Below are 20,212 nucleotides of genomic sequence, written 5' to 3' on the forward strand. Positions count from 1 at the left end.
TGCTAAAGGTCTAAACGAGCAGTTAGACCCTGGTACTGAGCGTCTCTGAGGTTCTGCTCAATAAATCGGAGGTTCTGACCTGGAAGCTGCTCTTATTGGGGGGGGGGGATTATCAAACACTGGATTATTTTTACCTGTAGATGATTTAAGGTCTTGCATTTCAGGTTCTGTCTCCTATTGATGCTCGTTTTTTTTTTTACATGTAAATATTCAGATATGTTTTAGCATGGTCTATGGGGGGAATTTGGTTTCGTCATTGTTGCAAAGAACACATTCTATAAATAGAAATAAAAAAATAAAAAAACATATCATCCAGAAATTAAACCTTGAAAAAACTTCTTAATCTGGAAAGTTTTTTTTGACAAACTTTGCTCTTTTTCCCAAATTTATTTTCCACATTCTTATTTATTTAAAAAAAAAAAAGAAAAGTTTCAAGTTTTTTTTTTTTTACAGGTTTTAGTTTTTCGTTTTTTCCAAATTTTTTTTGATTGTTTTTTACAGATTCTTTACTTCAGACAAACAGAAATGTGTCTTTATTCGTCACTCAGTTAATAAAAACTTAATCTGAAAGACAAATTAAAAGAATTAAAAATGATAAAATAAGAGGAAACTAAAAAAAAAAAAATTTTAAAATACAAAAACTAAAATAGCAAAATGAAGTCTGGGAATTCAGCAAAGTTGCTCACAAAAACTTTTTTTTCAAAGTTTTAATTTTTTCTTTCAGCATTAATTTAAGAAGAATCACTTCATGCATTTTGAGCGTTTTTATTTTTTTGTTTTGCTGCAGAGAGTTTAGTTTTTATTGACTCGATCTCAGCAGCAGCTGCTGCTTTGTTCTCTGCAGGAAAATCATCTCTAACTTCTGATCTCTGCTGATTCTTTTTAAGGTTTTATCATAAAACATTTTATTTCTTTATCACCTACCAGACAATCCTGTATCTCCCTGTTATTTTTCAGCTGGAATTTAATTGAATCTGTTTCTGATTTTATTGTCTCTGAATGAAAAGTAAACAGTCAGTGTCGATGAGAAAAAGCTGACATTAAATTATTCTGGAAAACAAACCCCTTCTCTTTATTGCTCCTGTTCCTGCTGCTGTTTTCCTTGTTTTAGGAATATTTGATGGTTTCTTAAAGACAAAACGTCATGATTTTAGGTTAAGATCTGCAGAGCAACAGATTTAAATTTATTTTTAACATGTAAAGTATATTAAAAAGACAGAATAAAGATAAAACATATTTATTTCATAGAGTTTAGGAAGGTGAGCGTTCAGAGACGTCTGGGGTTCAGCACGGTCACACCTGAGCTGCGTTCAAACACTTCTGTATCTGTGATATTTATCCATGTGAACCAGATGTGCAGTTTAGGTGTTGATGCACATCTGGACTTCCTTTATTTACCCAGAGCTTTTAATTTACTCATCTAGTTTCTTATTTATCTTCCAGTTGTTTTTTTAATGCTGAATAAAAGTCCTGGATGTTGATGCAGGATGGGGGGGGGATTTACTATTAGAAAAAAATAAGAGCTGAACCTGAGCAACTTTATTTGAGCTCAATAATATGAATAAATAAAGCTGGAAAGATTGGTGTGCATCAAGGTTCAGCTGCTGCAGCTGCAAATTGTTCCCTTCCAGGATCGACTCTGACTTTCTTTCTCATCTCTGCTGAAGAAAACGATCCTCATATCGTGACACCCGCATGCAGCACATCACGTTTAGTTAGTTTACTGCCTGCTTCTCTGCAGCTCCTCCATAGTCACTGCTGGTCATCTGGGTCGTTATTCGGATATAAACTGTTTCTCTGGAAAACCATGTGGTCAGAAAATTTAGATTTCTTTTATTTCATATATTAATTTATCCCATTAACTCACTATAAAAGTTTTCACTCAGTCTGTTCCACCTGCAAGGCCACACAGTTCTCCTGTGTGAGGATGTTTGCAGAGCAGACGTAGCTTCTTCCCAAAACAAACCAGATTCTTTCTCAGGTTTATTCATAACATGTTACTGTTTAACCAAAACGTCTGTAATTTGTTTTGACTCTGACTATTTTCCATCATTGTAAGTAAGGAGGAACGAACGCTGCTCAGGCAGAACAGGGCTGATTACAGAGCAGTAAGGAATGAATGATGAAACGTTCTCTCTTTGCAGAGATGAAAATAAAGAGCCGACTGATTAAAATCCATAGATCTCCATTTATTTAAATAGGATGAATAGTTGAATACTTTTTCCCCACTACACCATGACAGGCAAGAGTCTCTTAAACCGTTATTAACTTTAGATAAAATCATCCTGCAGCTTTTATTCTATATTTATTCTCTGTAGATCAACATAAGATAAATTTCTTTATCTATTTAAAGTTTTCTGCTGTTGTTCTTCCAGATTTAATAGATTTTTTGTCTTTTATTGATGGGTGAACCTGTTTCTATCATTTCTACCTTTTTTCTTTACTATCAACACATCTGGATTCTCTGTGGGACAATAAAAGATTTTTTAAATTTCATTTAGAAAATAAAAAAAATAGTCATCTGTTTGTACTTGTTCTTTTCTTCCACTAGGGGCAGCATTGGGCTGCAGCTGAGTAACAGGAACTTTGCTCAGAAGCAGGAAATCAGCTGATTACCTGTGAAGTTACAGTGAATGAAGGAGTTCACTTCCGGTCAGAGAAACAGATTCAATCATCAGCTTCACATTTGGAAATAAAAACAGAAACATATTGAATTTAAAAAGAAAATAAGCATGAACAAACCCAGACAAAAGTGTCTCCAGTGATGCTTTAATGCGTATAGAATGTAATTTTCAAAATGATTTGTTTAAAAGATAATCTACATAAAAATACACAAAATAGGAGTAATTATAATCTTAAAAAGGGACAGGCTTACTTTAATACTTTTACATTTGTTTTATTGTTTCAACAGCAGATTTTTGATAATTAAGTTAAGGGTGACAGACACAATAAATAACGTTTAGTTTTGCTTCCAGGTCTCCTTCAGGAAGTTTTCAGGGCTTTTATTTTGAAGGATCTCCATCCGTTTTCTGTCTGACAGCTGAAAGGGAAATTTCTCCAGAGCGAAGAACCTTTTTACTTCCTGCATCAAAACAGGTAAAAAACTCAAACTATATGAACATTTTGTTCTGTTTTACTGCGAATCAAAGATAAATAATATTTCTCTGAAGTTTATTTGATTTTAGAAAAGTTAAGAATAAAACAGCCTGAGTTTAAAGCAGAGCTTTTAATGCTTTAATGCGCAGAAACAGCAGCGGATCTGAGAGGTTTCTGCGGCTTTTCTGCAGATTCTGCGGGTTTTAAAGTAGCTTCACTTCCGCGTTTCTCTCTAAGAAGTTACTCTGATTTTACTGGAAATATTTGATCTTATCTGATGTTTATGTTTGTTCTGACAACTGAAAAATATAGTTTAGAATGAGTCATTTTATTTTTTATTTCGATGTAAAACTCGTTTTATTGTCATGAAACCATTTTTATTAAAAATCTGTAATAATGGAGCTTAAATAAACTTTAGACCAGGGGCGGAGTTAAGAAATTTAGGGCCCTTAGCAAAGACAGGCATGGGGCCATCTAATATAATAAGAAAGAAATATATAAAACAAACCCATTAAAAAGATACAGAAATATATTATATATTATTTTATTTGCCTTTTATCTAGTGATGCTGAGATGAAGCTTCATAGAACAGTTTGGCCAAATTGCTTCAATGATCCCCACAGTTCATGAGGCTCCATGTGAACATGTCACCACCTACTGGTGGAGGGCAGAACTACAGTTTGTAACATAATCTGGGATTTTAGCAGTTGTTTTTCCTTTTCCATTTAAAGGTGCAGTAGGTACGACGGAGTATTAGGGCCACACATGAAGAGAAAAAATGTTTTTGCCATGACGAGATTAAACTCGACATGTCGACTTTAAAGTCAACATGTCGACATTAAACTCAACATTTTGAGAATAAAGTTGAAATGTCATGTTGAGTTTAATCTCGACGTGTCGACTTTAAACTCGCCATTTCGAGAATAAAGTTGATATATCGTGGCGACTTTAATCTCGACATTCCAAAGTTTGGAGAAAAGAGCAACCGCGCTCCACAGCTCAGTCTGCGTTTTAAGAATGAAGGTAGTCTTTAACGTGCTGCAACTGTATAGGATTCTGTGCATGTATCCTGTGCAGCGGTTGGCTCTCTTGAACTAATTTAAACTTTATTGTCGACACGTCGAGATTAAACTCAACATGACATTTCAACTTTATTCTCGAAATGGCGAGTTTAAAGTCGACATGTCGAGTTTAATCTCGTCATGGCAAAAATATTTTTTCTCTTCATGTATGGCCCTAATACTCCGTCGTAAGTAGGAGATCTTTTCTGACGCATTTTTTTTTTTTTTTTTTTACCATGTAGTACAGATCTCCCCACAGCCGCTTAGCAAGCATTGAAATAGAAGGTCTGGAAGTGAAACTAAAATAAATGGTCCGCGCTACAGTGAGAAATCAATGAATAACCCCAACCAATCACAAAAGACGGTCTGTTTTACACTATTGGTTTCTGACACGTCAATCATGGTCGCCTGCTAGTCCCTCCCCCCTGTGCTCGTACCCTGACCCCCCAATGCTCGTGCAGGACGCCATGGCTGGAAGCTATGGAGGACCGATCCTGCCATAATTAAAAATACCTACAGAAATAAATGAAGGACTTAATAATATAAAATTGCTTGAAAAATGAGCCAATAATATATATTTATGTGCCATTAAATGTGACAAAGTTATAAAAAGAAGATATTTCTTCAACAATTGATCCATTACTCATAAAAAAATATATATTTTAACTTACACTTTTATTTTTACTTTTCCTCTTGCTTTTCTTCTAGTTTATTTTTAATTCAATTCTTTTCTGTTATACATTTTTATTTTGTCTTTATTTTGTCTTTGTGTATTTATGTCAGGTGGGGTTTTTTTTTTTTTTTGTTCCGTATTTGCACTGCAACCTTTTTTATTTTTTCATATTTATTCACACCAACATTTTTAAAAGATGTTTTTATTTTTGTCTCATAATGATTTACACCACAGCATTTTGAAATCACATTTTTACTTCACCATTCCTTTTCATTTGGTTTTGACATCCTTGTGTTTCTGAAACAGAGGCGTCCGAAGCCTCGCTACCGCCGTACCACATGACCGCTACAGGAAGTGGTTCAGATCTCCTGGAACTTGGGCAGGCATTTTAAAAACCAGCCTTAGAATCTATCCAAACTCTGGCTGGTTCCCTACAATTCCCTTATAAACATCTAAAACATTCTTACTGTCATGATTTGTGGACATTAAGATCTAAAGAGAAGCGCCATCTCCTGGTCAGACCCTGTAATTAACTGAAGGGTTGAGTCATAGTAAAAGAATATGCAGGTCCAGGAGAAGGCCAGTGGCTGGAAGATGGAGGGGATTTTGTTGCCATTCCGCTGACTTTTAAAATGGGAAGGGCCATTTTGAATGGCTGCTACTGTATTAGCTGAGTGATGCTGATGGAGCATCATCATCATCATCATCACAGCCTGGCTGCATCATTCTTCAGCTCTCTCTGTCATCTTCGTCTCATTCTTAAAACAAACATAAATCACAGCATGCAGTGCTTTAATGGAAGGATATTTACTCAATTGCTAAAGTAGAAATTTGAGGATTTCCTGCAACTTTAAATCTGTCCACGTCGCTGTAACTCAGAGGAAACGTCTGCAATTTCTACTCTACCACTAAACCTATTATTATAGCAACAGGTGGAGATCTGTTCCCTGTTTAACTTCTTTTCTCATCCTCTCTGTTGCAGGATGGGCGTGTTTGACAACTGCTTCGTCCTTCTGGAGCTGAAAAATGTTCCGCTTAAGGAGAAGAAGAAGCTGAAGTCAGCCGTGACGATGAACGGAGGCAGCTTTTCGTTCATCGTCAATAAACAGGCGAGCCAGTTTTTAGCCACATTTTGACGACTCTGTGCCGTTATTGAACCAAATAGATTAACAGTCAGAGCAAAGCTTGAAGGACATCAGTGATCAGATGGAAAACCGTGTCACACATTTATCAATAAGCCTCATTTACCCTGTTTTTCAAAACCATGCAGAGATCGGTCTGAGAACGGTACCCGAGATCACTGTTGAGTGCGAATGAGCAGACCGCCTCATCTCCATTAAAAGCAGTTTTAATATATTTTTGAGTATTTTATAGTACTGGATAAGTTTTATTTTATTTTATTTTTTGGCTCTAAAAACTCTAATCTGGCCAGTGGCCACTAGAATCCATGTTTACTTAAAGCGTTCTTTCCAAAAGTAATTTTTCTGTCCTGGCCCTTTTATTTCTTACATCCAGCATTCATCATTCATTCCTCCTGGCTCATCTTCCCCTTTCATATTTCCTTTCTTTGTTGGAAAGTTTTCTAGCCATGTTATATCTTGGCTGTATTTAAATTCCCTTAAGTTCTTATAAAAAAAACTAATCCTAATGGCCACCAAGAGCTGAGCGGAATTTTTTATAGATTTTTAAGTGAGAAATTTTGCCTGAAAACTTAATCTGTGGAGTCAGTTTATCAAGATTATGTGATCCGCTCAGACCCCCCTAGAGCCAGCTTCTTCTAGGGATCTTGTCCACGAATGAGGGAAGAAGGGAGCGGGAGATCGACAGGCGGATTGGTGCAGCGTCTGCCGTGAAGCGAGCGCTGTACCGGTCCGTCGTGGTGAAGAGAGAGCTGAGCCAAAAAGCAAAGCTCTCGATTTACCGGTCGATCTACGTTCCTACCCTCATCTATGGTCATGAACTCTGGATCATGGCAGAAAGAACAAGATCGCGGATACAAGCGGCCGAAATAGGTTTCCTCCGTAGGGTGGCTGGGCTCTCCCTTAGAGATAGGGTGAGAAGCTCGGTCATCCGGGAGGGACTCGGAGTAGAGCTGCTGCTCCTCCACGTCGAAAGGAGCCAGTTGAGGTGGCTCGGCCATCTGGTTAGGATGCCTCCCTGGTGAGGTGTTCCAGGCATGTCCCACCGGGAGGAGGCCCCGGGGGAGACCCAGGACACGCTGGAGAGACTATGTTTCTCGGCTGGCCTGGGAACGCCTTGGGGTTCCTCCTGAGGGGCTGGAAGAAGTGGCTGGGGAGAGGGAAGTCTGGGCCTCCCTTCTTAAGCTGCTGCCCCCGCGACCCGACCCCGGATAAGCGGAAAAAGATGGATGGATGGCTAAGACCCCCACATACCGGCTGTCACTGGGAATCCCCAGCAGCAGCTGCCTCAGGCCCGGTTGCCTCTTGGGGGTTTCTCCCTACTGTTGGTGGCGGCTGGAAGTAGATGTTAGTGGTTTTCATGTGTGGCACCAGAATAATAAAAGCAAACATATTTTGCTGGCAGGGTGTTGCTTAATGACGCAGTGGTTAGCACTGCTGCCTTGCCGCAAGAAGGTTTTGGGTTCGATTCCTGGCCTGGGGCCTTTCTGCATGGAATTTTCATGCGTGGGTTCTCTCTGGGTACTCCTGCTTCCTCCCACAGTCCAAAAAATGACTGTTGGGTTAATTGGCTTCTCTATATTCTCCTTAGGTGTGAGTGTGTGTGTGAATGGTTTGTCCTGTTTGTCTCTGTGTTGCCTGCAATGGACTGGCGCCCTGTCCAGGGTGGACCCCGCCTCTCTGGAGATAGACACCCCTCATGACCCTGCTTGGGATAAGCTTGACAGAAAATGGATGAATGGATAGCTTGTTTCCACATTTTACGTTAATTTAGGCGTTAATAAACAGTTTCAGTGTCCCTCTCCCCGCCAGCTCCCAAATCAGCTTCTCTGATTGGTTGATGTGGCGAATAGAGCAGCAAAAATTCATTTTTTCCAAACCAACGTCACCAACAAAATCAGCTGAATATGAGAAAAGAAATTGAAAGAAACCGACTCCAGGTCTAGAGTGTCCTAGAGAGCAGTAGTACCATAGATGGCCACTAGGAGGCGAGGAACCGAGCTAGCATGGTGTGTAAACGGCCATAAGGAACTCGGCATGGATCGGTTTCAGAGAGTAGAGTTAGACATGCTGACAGCTGTCCTGGTTTTATCAAAGCAGCATCACTTTCTGCCTACATTTCCCACAGTGCTCTCTGGTGGTGACCACGGATGTGTCCAACCTGAGCTCCAACAGGCTGCGCAGCATCCAGAAGCACCAGACGCCGGTGGTCGGCTTGAATTACCTGCACGACTGCGTGGAGAGAGGAGCTCTTCTGCCCGTGGATGGATACCAGATGGACACTGCATCTGCTGCTTCATCTCCAGCTCCTCCACCTGTGCAGTTAGCGAGCAGAGCTCCGCTAGCTGCTGAAGGTCTGACCACATGCAGAGGAACCTGCTCTGTAGATGTCTGTAATTTCCTCTGAGTCTCTGAGCTGCTTCTCATGTAGAAACACCTCAGGAATGAACAATACATCGATCAATATTCATTTATTATTGGGGATCTAATTACATCCCTGCAACCATAAAATACCTTCAGAAATATAAACCTAAGATACTTAAAATATTTAGAAACATTTTTTTGTCTGTTTATATGCTTTATCCAGAACTCCTTAAGGGTAAAAATTAAAAAAGTTTCACCTGCTTCAATTCCGTAAACAGTGTTCTTCAAAGAAGCTTTTGCTATCTAATTAATAATCGAAAAGAAGTAATTAACAGATTGAGCGATTTGCAAAATAATCGTTTTTTTATTCTAGTTTAGCACACACACTATATATTAGGGCTGGAACGGTTCACAAAATCCACGGTTCGGTTCACGGTTTCATGGTCATGGTTTTCGGTTCAGTATATGTTGATTGTTAGCCTGACATGTTGGTCATGTTGCTGTTAGCATTAACTAAACGTGTTGCACAATGCTTGCACACTGTTTTTATCCACAACTTTCTTTCCGCCGTCATCGTAGGTCACTCTAAATGCAAAGCGGTCCCATACAGCAGACCTATAAAGTGCTGCTGGCGCGTCTTCCAACTCCTGTTCTTTCCCACTCGCCATACCCACACAATTCTCCACAACAACCGATTTTTTTCTGCTACACCCGGCTACGCTGCTTCGCTTCTTCTTCTTGTTTACTACTGGTGGTTGGCTTTGGTCGCAGTACCGCCACCTTCTGCTCTGGAGTGTAAACGCTTCGCCTATGAGAAAAAGGAGCAGCGCATGAACCGAACGCAACACACGCGAACCGAACCGAACCGTTCCATCCCTAATGCTACATTCACACCGGACGCAGCTGGTGCAGCAAAATCGCGTCTGCTGCTTCATTTTTGCTGCTTGTACCAGTTAGTTCTGACGCGCGGCTGAAGCAGCTTTGCTGCTCTGGCTGCGCGGTGCAAAAGTGTGTCTGACACGCGGTGGGCGGAGCTTCACTATCCTTTCTCTGCCTTGCAGCTATATTTGCTGTGATCAGTGGGAATAAAGTAGTTTTAATATGTATACACCTGAAAACTTCATCAGTGCGTTAATGTGCCGCATTAAGCTAGGTCTATACTAATGATGACTTTCACCTTGATATTGCTGCATGTTCGCCAGCAGGTTAGTAACTCACACTGACACCAAGATGAAGTCGCTCTTTATTCCAGCTCTTTATTTATGCAATAAAAATAAACAGGAAATGCTCCAGCTGGTTTTTTCCCCTCTAAATGTTTTATGTTAATATTTACAACTGCAACCTGCAGAACGTATTGTTAGCTTAGCATGAACAGACTACAAACATTAAAAAAAATCCTCCTTAATACAAAACTAGGATAAATGGTGATGTTTTCTCCATCTTGATATTTCCCAGCAGCCCTTGCAGCTTCTCCAGCCTCACAGCTTATAATGGCTGCCTGAATGAGTGGAGGAAAGCTTGGTCTGACTGACACTAAGCTACTGACTGTAACAGTTCATCATCACCTGTTAGGTTATTATGTAGGCCTGCAGTTCAGGATTCATGTTTATCAGAATAACATTAGTAGTTATCATAGTAGAAAAGCTTTCTGCAGTCGTTTGTGATGAACTTTGGAAACAGGAGATGAGCGTCTGGTCTAAGGCGCGTCCTGCTTTAGAAACCTGTTTTACTTATTATTCAGGAAGCACACACTTACTATTACGGAAGAGGAAAAAAAAAAATAAGTTAACTGATTTTTAAATTTTATTTCAGTTTAACATGGGAAAAAGTCAGAATTCTGAGAAAAAAGTATTCCCATACTATACTGAAATAAAATAAAAAAATCAGTTAACTTTTTTTTTTTTTTCAGTGGCCCTATTCCTCTTCCGTATACTATCCTTGTCTTGTTTTCTTTCTATTCTTATTTTATTCTTATCTTTATCTAATCTTCTATAAGCGGTTGCACTGTAAGTGCCTAAGCTGTGATATAGATGCAAATGATTATATTAGATTGGTATATAGTTCTTGATTATACACTGGAAAAAATCTAAATCTAGAGTAATTTTTTCTTTAAAAAGGTGCATTTGTTCTTGGATTGAGGAGGTAAAAGAGACATCCTGCCCATTGAACAAGACAATTTACACTTAAAATAAGAAAACCCATTTGCATTGTCTCATTTCAAGTGCATATTATCTAATTATCTTATTTTAAGAGTAAAAATACTCATTCTATTGGCAAATCATCTTATTTACCTGCTCAAATTAAGGGTAAAAACACTTAATTTAAGAAATGTTGAATTAATTCTAGATTGTTTTTGCAGTGTATGACCTTCTTACCTTGTAACGAGGTTTTCCACTGAGTTAGAAAAAGCATCTCCACCCAGATGCTCCTGCATCGTTTTCTGAAGCGATGCCAGATGTGGCGTTCCACGTCGCTACGCTCAGTTAGCCGGAGGAGCTCGGAGTAGAGCCATTGCTCCTCCACTTCGAAAGGAGCCAGCGGAGGTGGCGTCTATTCCAGATAATAATAACAATACATTTTATTTAACAGCGCCTTTCTGGACACTCAAGATCACTTTATAGAAAATACAAAAAATAAATAAAAAGAAGATGAAATTACAAAAATACAGGAACATAAAATCAGTTATGTATGGGGAAAAGAGCAGCGCATTCACAGATAAGCGAGCTGGAACAGATGGGTTTGGAGTCATAGATGCTTCCTGGTTGCCTCCTGGTGGGAGGTGTTCCAGGCGTGTCCTATCAGGAGGAGGCCTGGTGGGAGGCACAGGACACGCTGGAGTTTAGGGACACACCTATAAAGGCAGGGAAAAGAAGGGCTCATAAATAACTGGGGAGAGGAATAAAGTAGTAGAACTTTGGGCCTTTGGGCCACCATAGAATTTTTAGGAATCTATTTCTTTGATAAAAATGTTCTAAAAAGTTGTGAAATGTTTCTTCTGTGTCTAATAATGTTTCTTCATCCAGCAGCACAACAAACCAAGGAAAGAAAGGATGAGAAGCTCAGGTGGGACCATCATCATCATCTTCAGCACATCATGTCTGATCTTCATCACTGAGCCACGATAACTTCCTAGTTTATAAAACAACCATAGAACATAAAATCATTCTGAAAATAGAAATTCAAGCTAAATTTAACCCTCGCCTCATTCTGTTAACTAACCCAGAATTTTCCATGAATCGGACTCTGATCTCCCGGCGTTCCCTGATGATTTCCAGGTGGCGCTGTACTCGTTTTTCGGACAGGTGAAGCAGTTTTATCTGTTTGTTCAGTTAGTTTTGGTCCTGATGCTGCGGCTCAAACTGAAGCCGGTGTGTCTGCAGGATAACGGGAGCACGTGGTGCGTGTTGGAGCTGCAGAGCGCCGCGGACGAGGAGGGGCGGCGCTACCGTGTGGCCAGATACTGGCAGGACGATGTGGCGGCAAAAGTATGACATCATTAAGAGGACTTAAGGGGGCGGGGTTATGGAGGAAGAGGTTTACACCAGTTTTTTGCAAATGGTTGCTCTCTTTACAGACATCAGATTGACTCTGACCCAAATCTCTGCTCTCACTGATAAATCAAAGCAGCTTCCATTCTGACCTGCAGTGTCTGTCTGTTCAGAAGGCGGCTGTGATGGACCGGCTGGTGTTTCCCTCCACCTCAGATAAAGCCGTGGACGTTTACCAACAGCTGACTGAAGAACTACAGCACTCCGACCTGCAGTTGAAGGGCGACGTCCCTGCTGAGGTGCAGCCGCTTGGCTCCGCCCCCCTGCAGCAGGTCAGATACACAGTCTGCTCCGCCTCACATCCTGTTTAGGCCAATGGGGCAACACCTCTGGGGGTTTAATTAGTATTCACCCCCCCTGGATTATTGATCAGGGATTTTATATGATGGGTTAATAAAAACTGGAATAAGAAGGAAGGAAATACTGTTATTGATAAATAACAAAGATTTTTCCGGCTGTTGTGGCCCAACTTTGATAAAACCGAAAAAACGTTCACAAAGGCTGCAGATGCATGATTTACGCAGGCAAAAGAAAAAATGTTCCAGGTAAACTCCTTCAGTTTTCTCAGTTTATTTCTCCTCAGGTAAGCAAACAAAAGAGGACAAACATTTCCTCCATGCTTCTCCTGCATAGCAGCCCACCCAGATGCATGCTGGTTCTACCATTGACAGCCTATTTATGAAAATAATTCACCCAAATTAATTAGGGATGCACGATATAATGGGCCCCCTATCGGTATCGGCCTTAAAACTGAATATCGGACATCGGCCACCTCACCGATATTTAACCCGATATTTGATCAGCTTCTGAGTTTCTAAAGTCTAAAAAAAAAAATAAAATACTACTTCTTCTTCTTCCTCAAAAACTTCTTTTTTACAGACTTAAAAACTTCTAAAGACGAGGGAAAAAATATTGATCCATTAAAATATCCCAATATCTTCATATGCTGATATATTGCCATTTAAAAACACCATATCAATCTCTTTTACTAATGAAATATTGCTATATGTCATCGTTATGCTACGAAATCCCCCGAAAATTCACCAAATGTTGCCATATTTTTATATGTTGATATATTGACGCGGTATCGATCTATTTTACTAACAAAATCTCACAAGAATTTGCAAAATATCACGAGAGTTTGTAACAGAACGATGAAATTTCACGAGATTTTGAAAGTAAAATAGATCGATACCGCGTTTTTAAAAATCAATTTGATATCAGCATATGAAAATATATTTGAGTTTATTATTTTTCAAAGTGTCAGAAATGGATAACAAAACTGCTATTTTCAATGACTACTTATTTTTGTCCAGCTTTAACATCGGTATCGATATCGGTTATCGGCTACATGAGTTTTAAAACATCGGCATATCGGATATCGGCCAAAATCCCAGTATCGTGCATCCCTAAAACTAATCATAAATAACCAGAAACAAAGGAGCATGACTCAATGAACAAAAAACTTAATCTAATAGCAGATATCAAACAATAAAGTAGAATAAACTTAGCTAGATTATCCACCAAAAAGAAAAACCTTGTTAATTATATATATTTTTTAAAAGTAATCTGCTCCTACAGCGGTTTTCTGTCTGTTCTGGTCAGACGAAGGATTTCACTACTTCACACTGGGAGGGTTTTAAATCCAGCTTTATCCAAACAAGTTTCAGCTACTTTGAGCAAACAGGGACATTGAAATAAACTTCAACCTAAAAGCATCGTTGCTGCTTTCATTTAAACTCAATTCTGTTTATTTTACTGGAAGAAATTGAAATCTAGATGAGTCATTTTTTCTCAAAATAAGCGCTTTTGTTCTGGGATTAAGGAGGTAAAACGTTTTGCCAATGAAACAGGACAATTTACACTTAAAATAAGAAAACACAATTGCATTGTCTTATTTCAAGTGCATAGTATCTAATTTTCTTATTTTAAGAGTAAAAATACTCATTCCATTGGCAAACTATCTCATTTACTGACTCAAATGAAGGGTAAATACACTTAATTTTAGACATTTTTACTTATTTACTTGATAGTTTTTCCAGTAGTTCCAATTCACATCATGTCATCTCAGGTCACTTTCCAGTTCACCAGATCCTCCAGTAAGATTGATTCAAAGTTTTCTATCTAAGGAAAACCAGCTGATTGCATCGACTCATTGACTCTTCAGCAATCCCTCACACTAAGCATGCTTGTAGCGACAGTGGAGAGGAAAAACTCCCTTTGAACAGGAAGAAACCTCCAGCAGAACCTGGCTCAGTGTGAGCGGCCATCTGCTGAGGCCCACTGGGGTTCAAGGAGACAGAAGCAGACATAGAAAAAGAAGCATAGATACAAAAGGCAACTGTCAACCAGCTCCACAGGCGGCCCCGTCCAGGAAACACACAGCCAGGCAGACGAGCTCCGAGCCAGCTCCCATGTCAGAGGATGAAGAGAGCACATCCAGTTAGTCACAGTCAGAGAAACAGGACTACACTGGAAAACAGGCCAAGCTCCAGCATCTAGAAACAAAGGTGTTGATGGCAGCAGCACAGCTGATATTTCTCTCCAGGATGGAGTCACAGCCAAACAGGAACAGACCAGATGAAGCTACTTTTCAAAACATCTAAAAGTGGAAAAACGACTCCTGATGCCAAGACACTGCAGAGCAACAGCCTTAGCAAATACTTTACAGTAGAAAGTAAATAAAATGAACACTCATCATTCATAAAGAGAGGAAATGACCTTTTTAAAACGCAATATGTTTGGTTTTATGAACAGAAAGGTATTGAAAGTTTGGTCTACCTTTAATTTGATACCCCTAAATAATTTTAAAGGTGAACATTTTTTGTTGGTCCTTTTGTGAGTTTTAGCAGGAAACATCGTCTAGAATCTGGTTCTTTGATTTCCAATGAATTATTTTATAGATTTTAGTTTAAAAAGTTCATAAAACAGAATGTTTTTTTAAGGTCAAGCAGGTTTTGTGGCTCTAGGCGTATTGTTTTTAGTCAGAGTGATAACAAAGGAGACGGCAGACATGTGGGAGAAGGTTCTGTGTGTAGATGAACGCTGTGACAGGAAACAGCTCAGACCACATCAAACCCGGAAGGCAACGCAGGTTTATCTCTATAGCACATGAAAAAAATATAGGACAGCACAAAAAGAAAAGTACATAAGTTTATAATTCTTGAATATAAAGTGATTCATTAATTATAAATTGAAAGAATGTTGCATTGAAAACTAATTATAATTAGAAAGCTTATTTCAACACTTTTCCAGCTGCTTCTCCATGTTTAGTTCTGCATCAGACTAGATCCAGTTGACATGGGAGGTCTGACTGTCGATTCACTGCCAACCAGCCTGTAATGTAGTTTGGATCGAAGCCATTCAGTGATTTCAGGACTAACAGAAGGATTTTAAAGCCTGTCCCCCCCCCGGTTTAAAGTTGGTTGGTTTAAGGTGAGAAGGAAGCCATCGATGTTTAGAAAGAAAAAACAACCTTAAACCGAGGAGGGGTGGACTTAGATTTCAGTTTTCAAAAACCTACAATGCAGTGATTGACTTAATCCCTTCCCGCTATCATCGCATCCCCCCACCCCCACACAGCGTAACAGACGACTGTTCAGCCAGACCAACAATTCGCTTTAAAGTCGTAGGGAAATCATTTTTACATTTTCAAATCTGGCTTAAACATATATATAAATGTACTTTATCGGACAATATTGTCCCAAAAACCAGAATTTCAATAAAAAAACTTGATTTAAAATCTGTGTGTTGTTGTTTTTTCCGTTATCTTCTGCAGGCCAGTTAGTTCTACGTCAGCCTGAACAGTTAAATACGGCCAATCATATCAACAGTCATCTGCCAATAACATTTTTTCGTTCATAAAATCTTGATTCATACGCCGCTGCTAATATACGCAACGGTTGAAATCAGAATCTTCGTAGAGCAGCGGTGACCGTTACAGGTGAATAGTTAGAGAGCGAATTGTTGGCCGTTTCTCTTCACAACAACGTGAGTATGGACTCGTGTTCTCGCCATGGATGTTCTTGAGAGGAACACGGTAAAGTGTGGACTCTGGGAGAACAGGAGCACGCAGCATAAATATGGGTCAATTGGAACAGAAGCGAAATTGTGACATCAGCACACGCTCGGCTCGTCTGGAGCTGCTTTTCACCTCTTGTTATTAAAAGTCTCTAGATTATTATAAATTCTTAATTTTTTCATTTAGTGGGGGAATAATAATGAACACAGTCAGATAAACACAAATCAAATGAACATTTTGCCAAATAAAACAAAAAAATCGCCATCAGAGCCAGCGGTACTTCACACACGGCTATGCAGAGAGAGGGCTACTGCAGACGGACTAACGTTAGCCCTGTCTGCTGCAGACGGACTAATGTTAGCCCTGGCTACTGCAGACGGACTAATGTTAGCCCTGGCTACTGCAGACGGACTAACGTTAGCCCTGTCTGCTGCAGACGGACTAATGTTAGCCCTGGCTACTGCAGACGGACTAATGTTAGCCCTGGCTACTGCAGACGGACTAATGTTAGCCCTGGCTACTGCAGACGGACTAATGTTAGCCCTGGCTACTGCAGACGGACTAATGTTAGCCCTGGCTACTGCAGACGGACTAATGTTAGCCCTGGCTACTGCAGACGGACTAACGTTAGCCCTGTCTGCTGCAGACGGACTAATGTTAGCCCTGGCTACTGCAGACGGACTAATGTTAGCCCTGGCTACTGCAGACGGACTAATGTTAGCCCTGGCTACTGCAGACGGACTAATGTTAGCCCTGGCTACTGCAGCCAGGGCTAACGTTAGCCCTGGCTGCAGCAGCCAGGGCTAACGTTAGCCCTGGCTGCCGTTAGCCTGGAAACACTGCATGTTGCCGTAGTCCCTCAACTTCTGCATTTTTTTTTTAAATTACGCATTAAATCCTTAAATGGGCCCTATAGTTTCACTTAAAAGTATAATGTTCTCGCCTCAAATGATCTTAAAACACTTTTATTGAACAATGGCAACAGAAAAGAGAACTTTTAACTTAATACTCTGAGCTCTGTGAGCGCTCCGTTGAAACGGGACGGAGGAGACTCATCCACGACCTCCGACACTAAACTCTCCTCCTCTATGTTTCCGCTGTCCATAGCGTTCCTTGACAGCGTCGTTTCTAAGTCACCAATTTAGTGCTACTTGGTCCCAATGGAATTTCCCATTGGGAACCTGCTAGCACTAAGTTGCTAACTGGTTAGCAAGATGCTTCCCACAAACCAGCCACAACCAAGCTAGCTTGCGAACTTTCCGCCACAACAATCCCGCCCCCTTGATAAACGACCAATCACATTCACTTGTCTATTTGCTCGTGTAAAGTTGTGCACCACTCGGGAGAATTCGCAAATGTAACTGTTGGAACAGCTGTTTCCCTACGACTTTAACGACGCCCCTTTCAGAGACATAGGCAGGTATGGGGCATTGAGGCTAACAAAAAAATGCCAAATGAACCCCATTCCAATAGGGTGGACCCATTCGTCCGTTTCAATTTGCATGTTTTCTGAACAAAAACAGGCTTTGTTGGACTGCTGGATAAAACCTGGAACTATTTCTGACATTTTGTATTTAAAAAGCTTCCTGGATCCAAAGCGAAACGTCTTCAAACTTGGAAACAAAATCCACTGGGTTGTTTTTTTTAATTTTTTTTTTGGAAGGATTAGTCTAAACTTCGTCAGAATGTGTAATTTGTTTATATTTATGTTCATATCCAGTCAATAAACCAACAAATCACCATCTGTCCTCTTAAGGCGGTCAGATTAAATTAGCTGCTTAAGGTGATTTAGAAAAGCTGAGGTTTCTGGATCTGTAGCTGGTTTGTTCCATTAGCTGGTTTGTTCCGTTAGCTGGTTTGTTCCGTTAGCTGGTTTGTTTCGTTAGCTGGTTTGTTTCCGTTAGCAGCATCAGCTCATCGGTCGTCTCTCTGATTGACCCTCAGCTGCTGCTGGAGAACAAGCTGAACTCGAGCACCTTGTCCCCTGAGGTGGCGTTGTTCGTAGAGATGCTGTGGACCGAAGCTCTTGGTTGCCTTGGAAACATCCTCAGAGTTCCCATCTCTCAGCTCAGCCTGAACGATGTAGGTTTGCATGGATCTACAGATCTGAGTTCACCCCGAGGCCGCGTCCTGACCAAGCTGTGATTGTTTCAGGTGAGCAGAGCCGAGGGCCTGCTGCTTCAGGCTCAGAGGAAACTGAAGGAGGGAAATCCGTCTGAGGCGTCGTCTCTCCTGGAGGAGGTTTACACCCTGCTCCCTCACAAAGATGCCAGACCACCGTTTCCCACCGCAAAGCTTCTGTCTCAGAAGCTAGACCTCTGTCAGGTATTAGCACACGTTCAGGTTACAGGTTTCTATGTTTCCTCACACGGTGAAGTTCTTGATTTATTTTCCTCCAGTTAATCCGAGATTTTCTAAACGTGACGGAGATGACCTGCTCCACGCCATCCTCCGTGGGGAAGTACCGCTCCCTTCGCTGCAGCATCGAGGCTGTTCCCCCCAGCAGCGCTGAGTTCCAGAACATCTCCGCCCTGCTGGCCGACAGGTCCTCCATTACTATAAAAAAAATACAGATTATTACCACAGAGCTGCAGAACTAACCGTCTCTTTGGGTTTTCAGGCCTGCTGAGATCCAGCAGATCCTCCGTGTCAGCAGAGGGGTGGAGCTTCAGACGTTCAGGAGTGAGCTCAGGAACATCAAGCCCCTCCTCCATTCGTCCAGCCCCAGGAACTTTGTAGGCATCTTGTCCAGGTGAGTCCGGACTGAAGGAGAGTCTAAAGGCTGAGAACGCTCAGTTTACTGATGTCACAAAAACAGAACTTTAGGTCAATTCACACCCATCTATCATCTGTTGTCTGAAGTCCAAGCTGTGTGTGTGTGTGAGAGATGCCTGTCTAGCCCTCAGAGTAAGGACCATTTTTTCCAATTTCACCATCATTATGAGGACCAGTTGTCGTTGACCACGCTGCTAATGCTACGTTCACACCAGACGCAACAGGAGCAGCAGAGGCAGCGAGTTTACATGCAAAGTCAATGGTTGACGCGCGTCAAGGCGCACCAAAAGATCCCACAGCGCGTTTTGAGCAGCTGAAGCAGCGCGTCGGGAGCATTTAAGCAAACACGCTGCTGCTCGAGATGGAAAAATTTAACTTTTGCTGCTCGACACGCCGCGTCAACCAATCAGAGAAGCTGATCTGAGAGCTGGCAGGGAGAGAGATACAGCACTGCTGACACAGAGCGCTATGATCACTCCTCTGAAACTGTTTATTAACTTAAAATGCTGAAACCTGCCGGCAGAATATGTTCGCTTTTATTATCCTGCTGCCTGCAGTTTAGATTACGTACATGAAAAACACCTACCAGCCGCCGCGGTGAACCGCGAGGAGGCGACCGGCCAGAATCTGCTGTTGAATGGGGCCTTCCATACAGCGCACCGCTGGTATGTGGGGGTCTGAGCGGCTCTGACAGAAAAAATATTGGAAGGCAGGATGGTAATCTGGATGAACTGACTGCAATGATTAAGGTTTCAGGTGTATTTTCTCACTTAAAAACATATTAAAACTACTTTATTCCCACTGATCACAGCAAATATAGCTGCAAGGCAGAGAAAGGATAGAGAAGCTCCGCCCAACGCGCGTCAGACACACTTTTGCACCGCACAGCCAGAGCAGCAAAGCTGCTTCAGCCGCGCGTCAGAACGAAACTGGTACAAGCAGTAAAAATGAAGCAGCAGACGCGATTTTGCTGCTCCTGCTGCATCCGGTGTGAACGTAGCATAAGGCAGCGACAGCGGTCTATGTTGATCTATGTCGGACTGTTTTTAGACGTGCAGTGTGAGCAGGTAGATCGCATCAGAGCGTCGGGTCGCACAGTGTGAGAACAAACATCGTGAGCTGTGAACCTTTAAACCATGCGGTTTTGTCGTACAGTTTTAGCTCTAGCTGCGTGCGGCGATTGTAAATATCCCGGAGTCTATGCTGGGCTTTAGTCTGTCAGAGGCTGCCTGTAGGGATTTAAAATGTCCAGTAGGTGTCAGTATTCAGTCACACAGTATCAGGACATTTTGCAAACGAGTCGAAACGCTTCATGGTGCCTCATGAACTCATCACTACAACTAACTGTTGAAGGAGTGATCAAAGTAGATTCTGCTAGTCGTAGCTGGTTCCCGGTCTGTCTCTTCAATTCTATTAAGTTTATTTCTATAGCTCCAATTCACATCATGTCATCTCAAGACACTTTCCAGTTCACCAGATCATCCAGTCAGATTGATTAGAAGTTTTCTATCTAAGGAAAACCAGCTGATTGCATC

At 41.1% G+C, this 20,212-nt stretch overlaps 2 protein-coding genes across 8 annotated transcripts in view; both read left to right on the forward strand.

Annotated features, from left to right (window-relative positions):
- LOC119777369 (transmembrane protein 50B-like) overlaps positions 1 to 106 on the forward strand; it is a 7,654-nt gene extending 7,548 nt beyond the window's left edge. The window contains exon 7 of the mRNA XM_038276219.1: positions 1 to 106. This exon is cut by the window's left edge and continues 386 nt beyond it. The gene's annotated coding sequence lies outside the window, so the exon portion shown is untranslated.
- A 2,909-nt stretch (positions 107 to 3,015) lies between these two features.
- The window catches only part of parp4 (poly (ADP-ribose) polymerase family, member 4), a 60,810-nt gene continuing 43,613 nt past the window's right edge, over positions 3,016 to 20,212 (forward strand). For 5 of the 7 annotated variants that reach the window (XM_038276220.1, XM_038276224.1, XM_038276226.1 and 2 more), the window contains exons 1-11: positions 3,016 to 3,096; positions 5,813 to 5,939; positions 8,098 to 8,323; positions 11,357 to 11,396; positions 11,557 to 11,635; positions 11,714 to 11,818; positions 11,995 to 12,153; positions 17,847 to 17,984; positions 18,057 to 18,227; positions 18,302 to 18,447; positions 18,523 to 18,654. In XM_038276220.1, the coding sequence (XP_038132148.1) occupies positions 5,814 to 5,939; positions 8,098 to 8,323; positions 11,357 to 11,396; positions 11,557 to 11,635; positions 11,714 to 11,818; positions 11,995 to 12,153; positions 17,847 to 17,984; positions 18,057 to 18,227; positions 18,302 to 18,447; positions 18,523 to 18,654 (1,322 nt within the window). In that variant the 5' untranslated portion in view covers positions 3,016 to 3,096; position 5,813. Of the gene's footprint in view, positions 3,097 to 5,809; positions 5,940 to 8,097; positions 8,324 to 11,356; positions 11,397 to 11,556; positions 11,636 to 11,713; positions 11,819 to 11,994; positions 12,154 to 17,846; positions 17,985 to 18,056; positions 18,228 to 18,301; positions 18,448 to 18,522; positions 18,655 to 20,212 lie in introns of all 7 variants that reach the window. The other 2 variants (XM_038276223.1, XM_038276222.1) reach the window with 2 other exon arrangements.

This window comes from Cyprinodon tularosa, unplaced genomic scaffold (assembly GCF_016077235.1).
Source record: "Cyprinodon tularosa strain WSP-4 unplaced genomic scaffold, ASM1607723v1 ctg123, whole genome shotgun sequence".
Taxonomy (NCBI): Eukaryota; Metazoa; Chordata; class Actinopteri; order Cyprinodontiformes; family Cyprinodontidae; genus Cyprinodon; species Cyprinodon tularosa.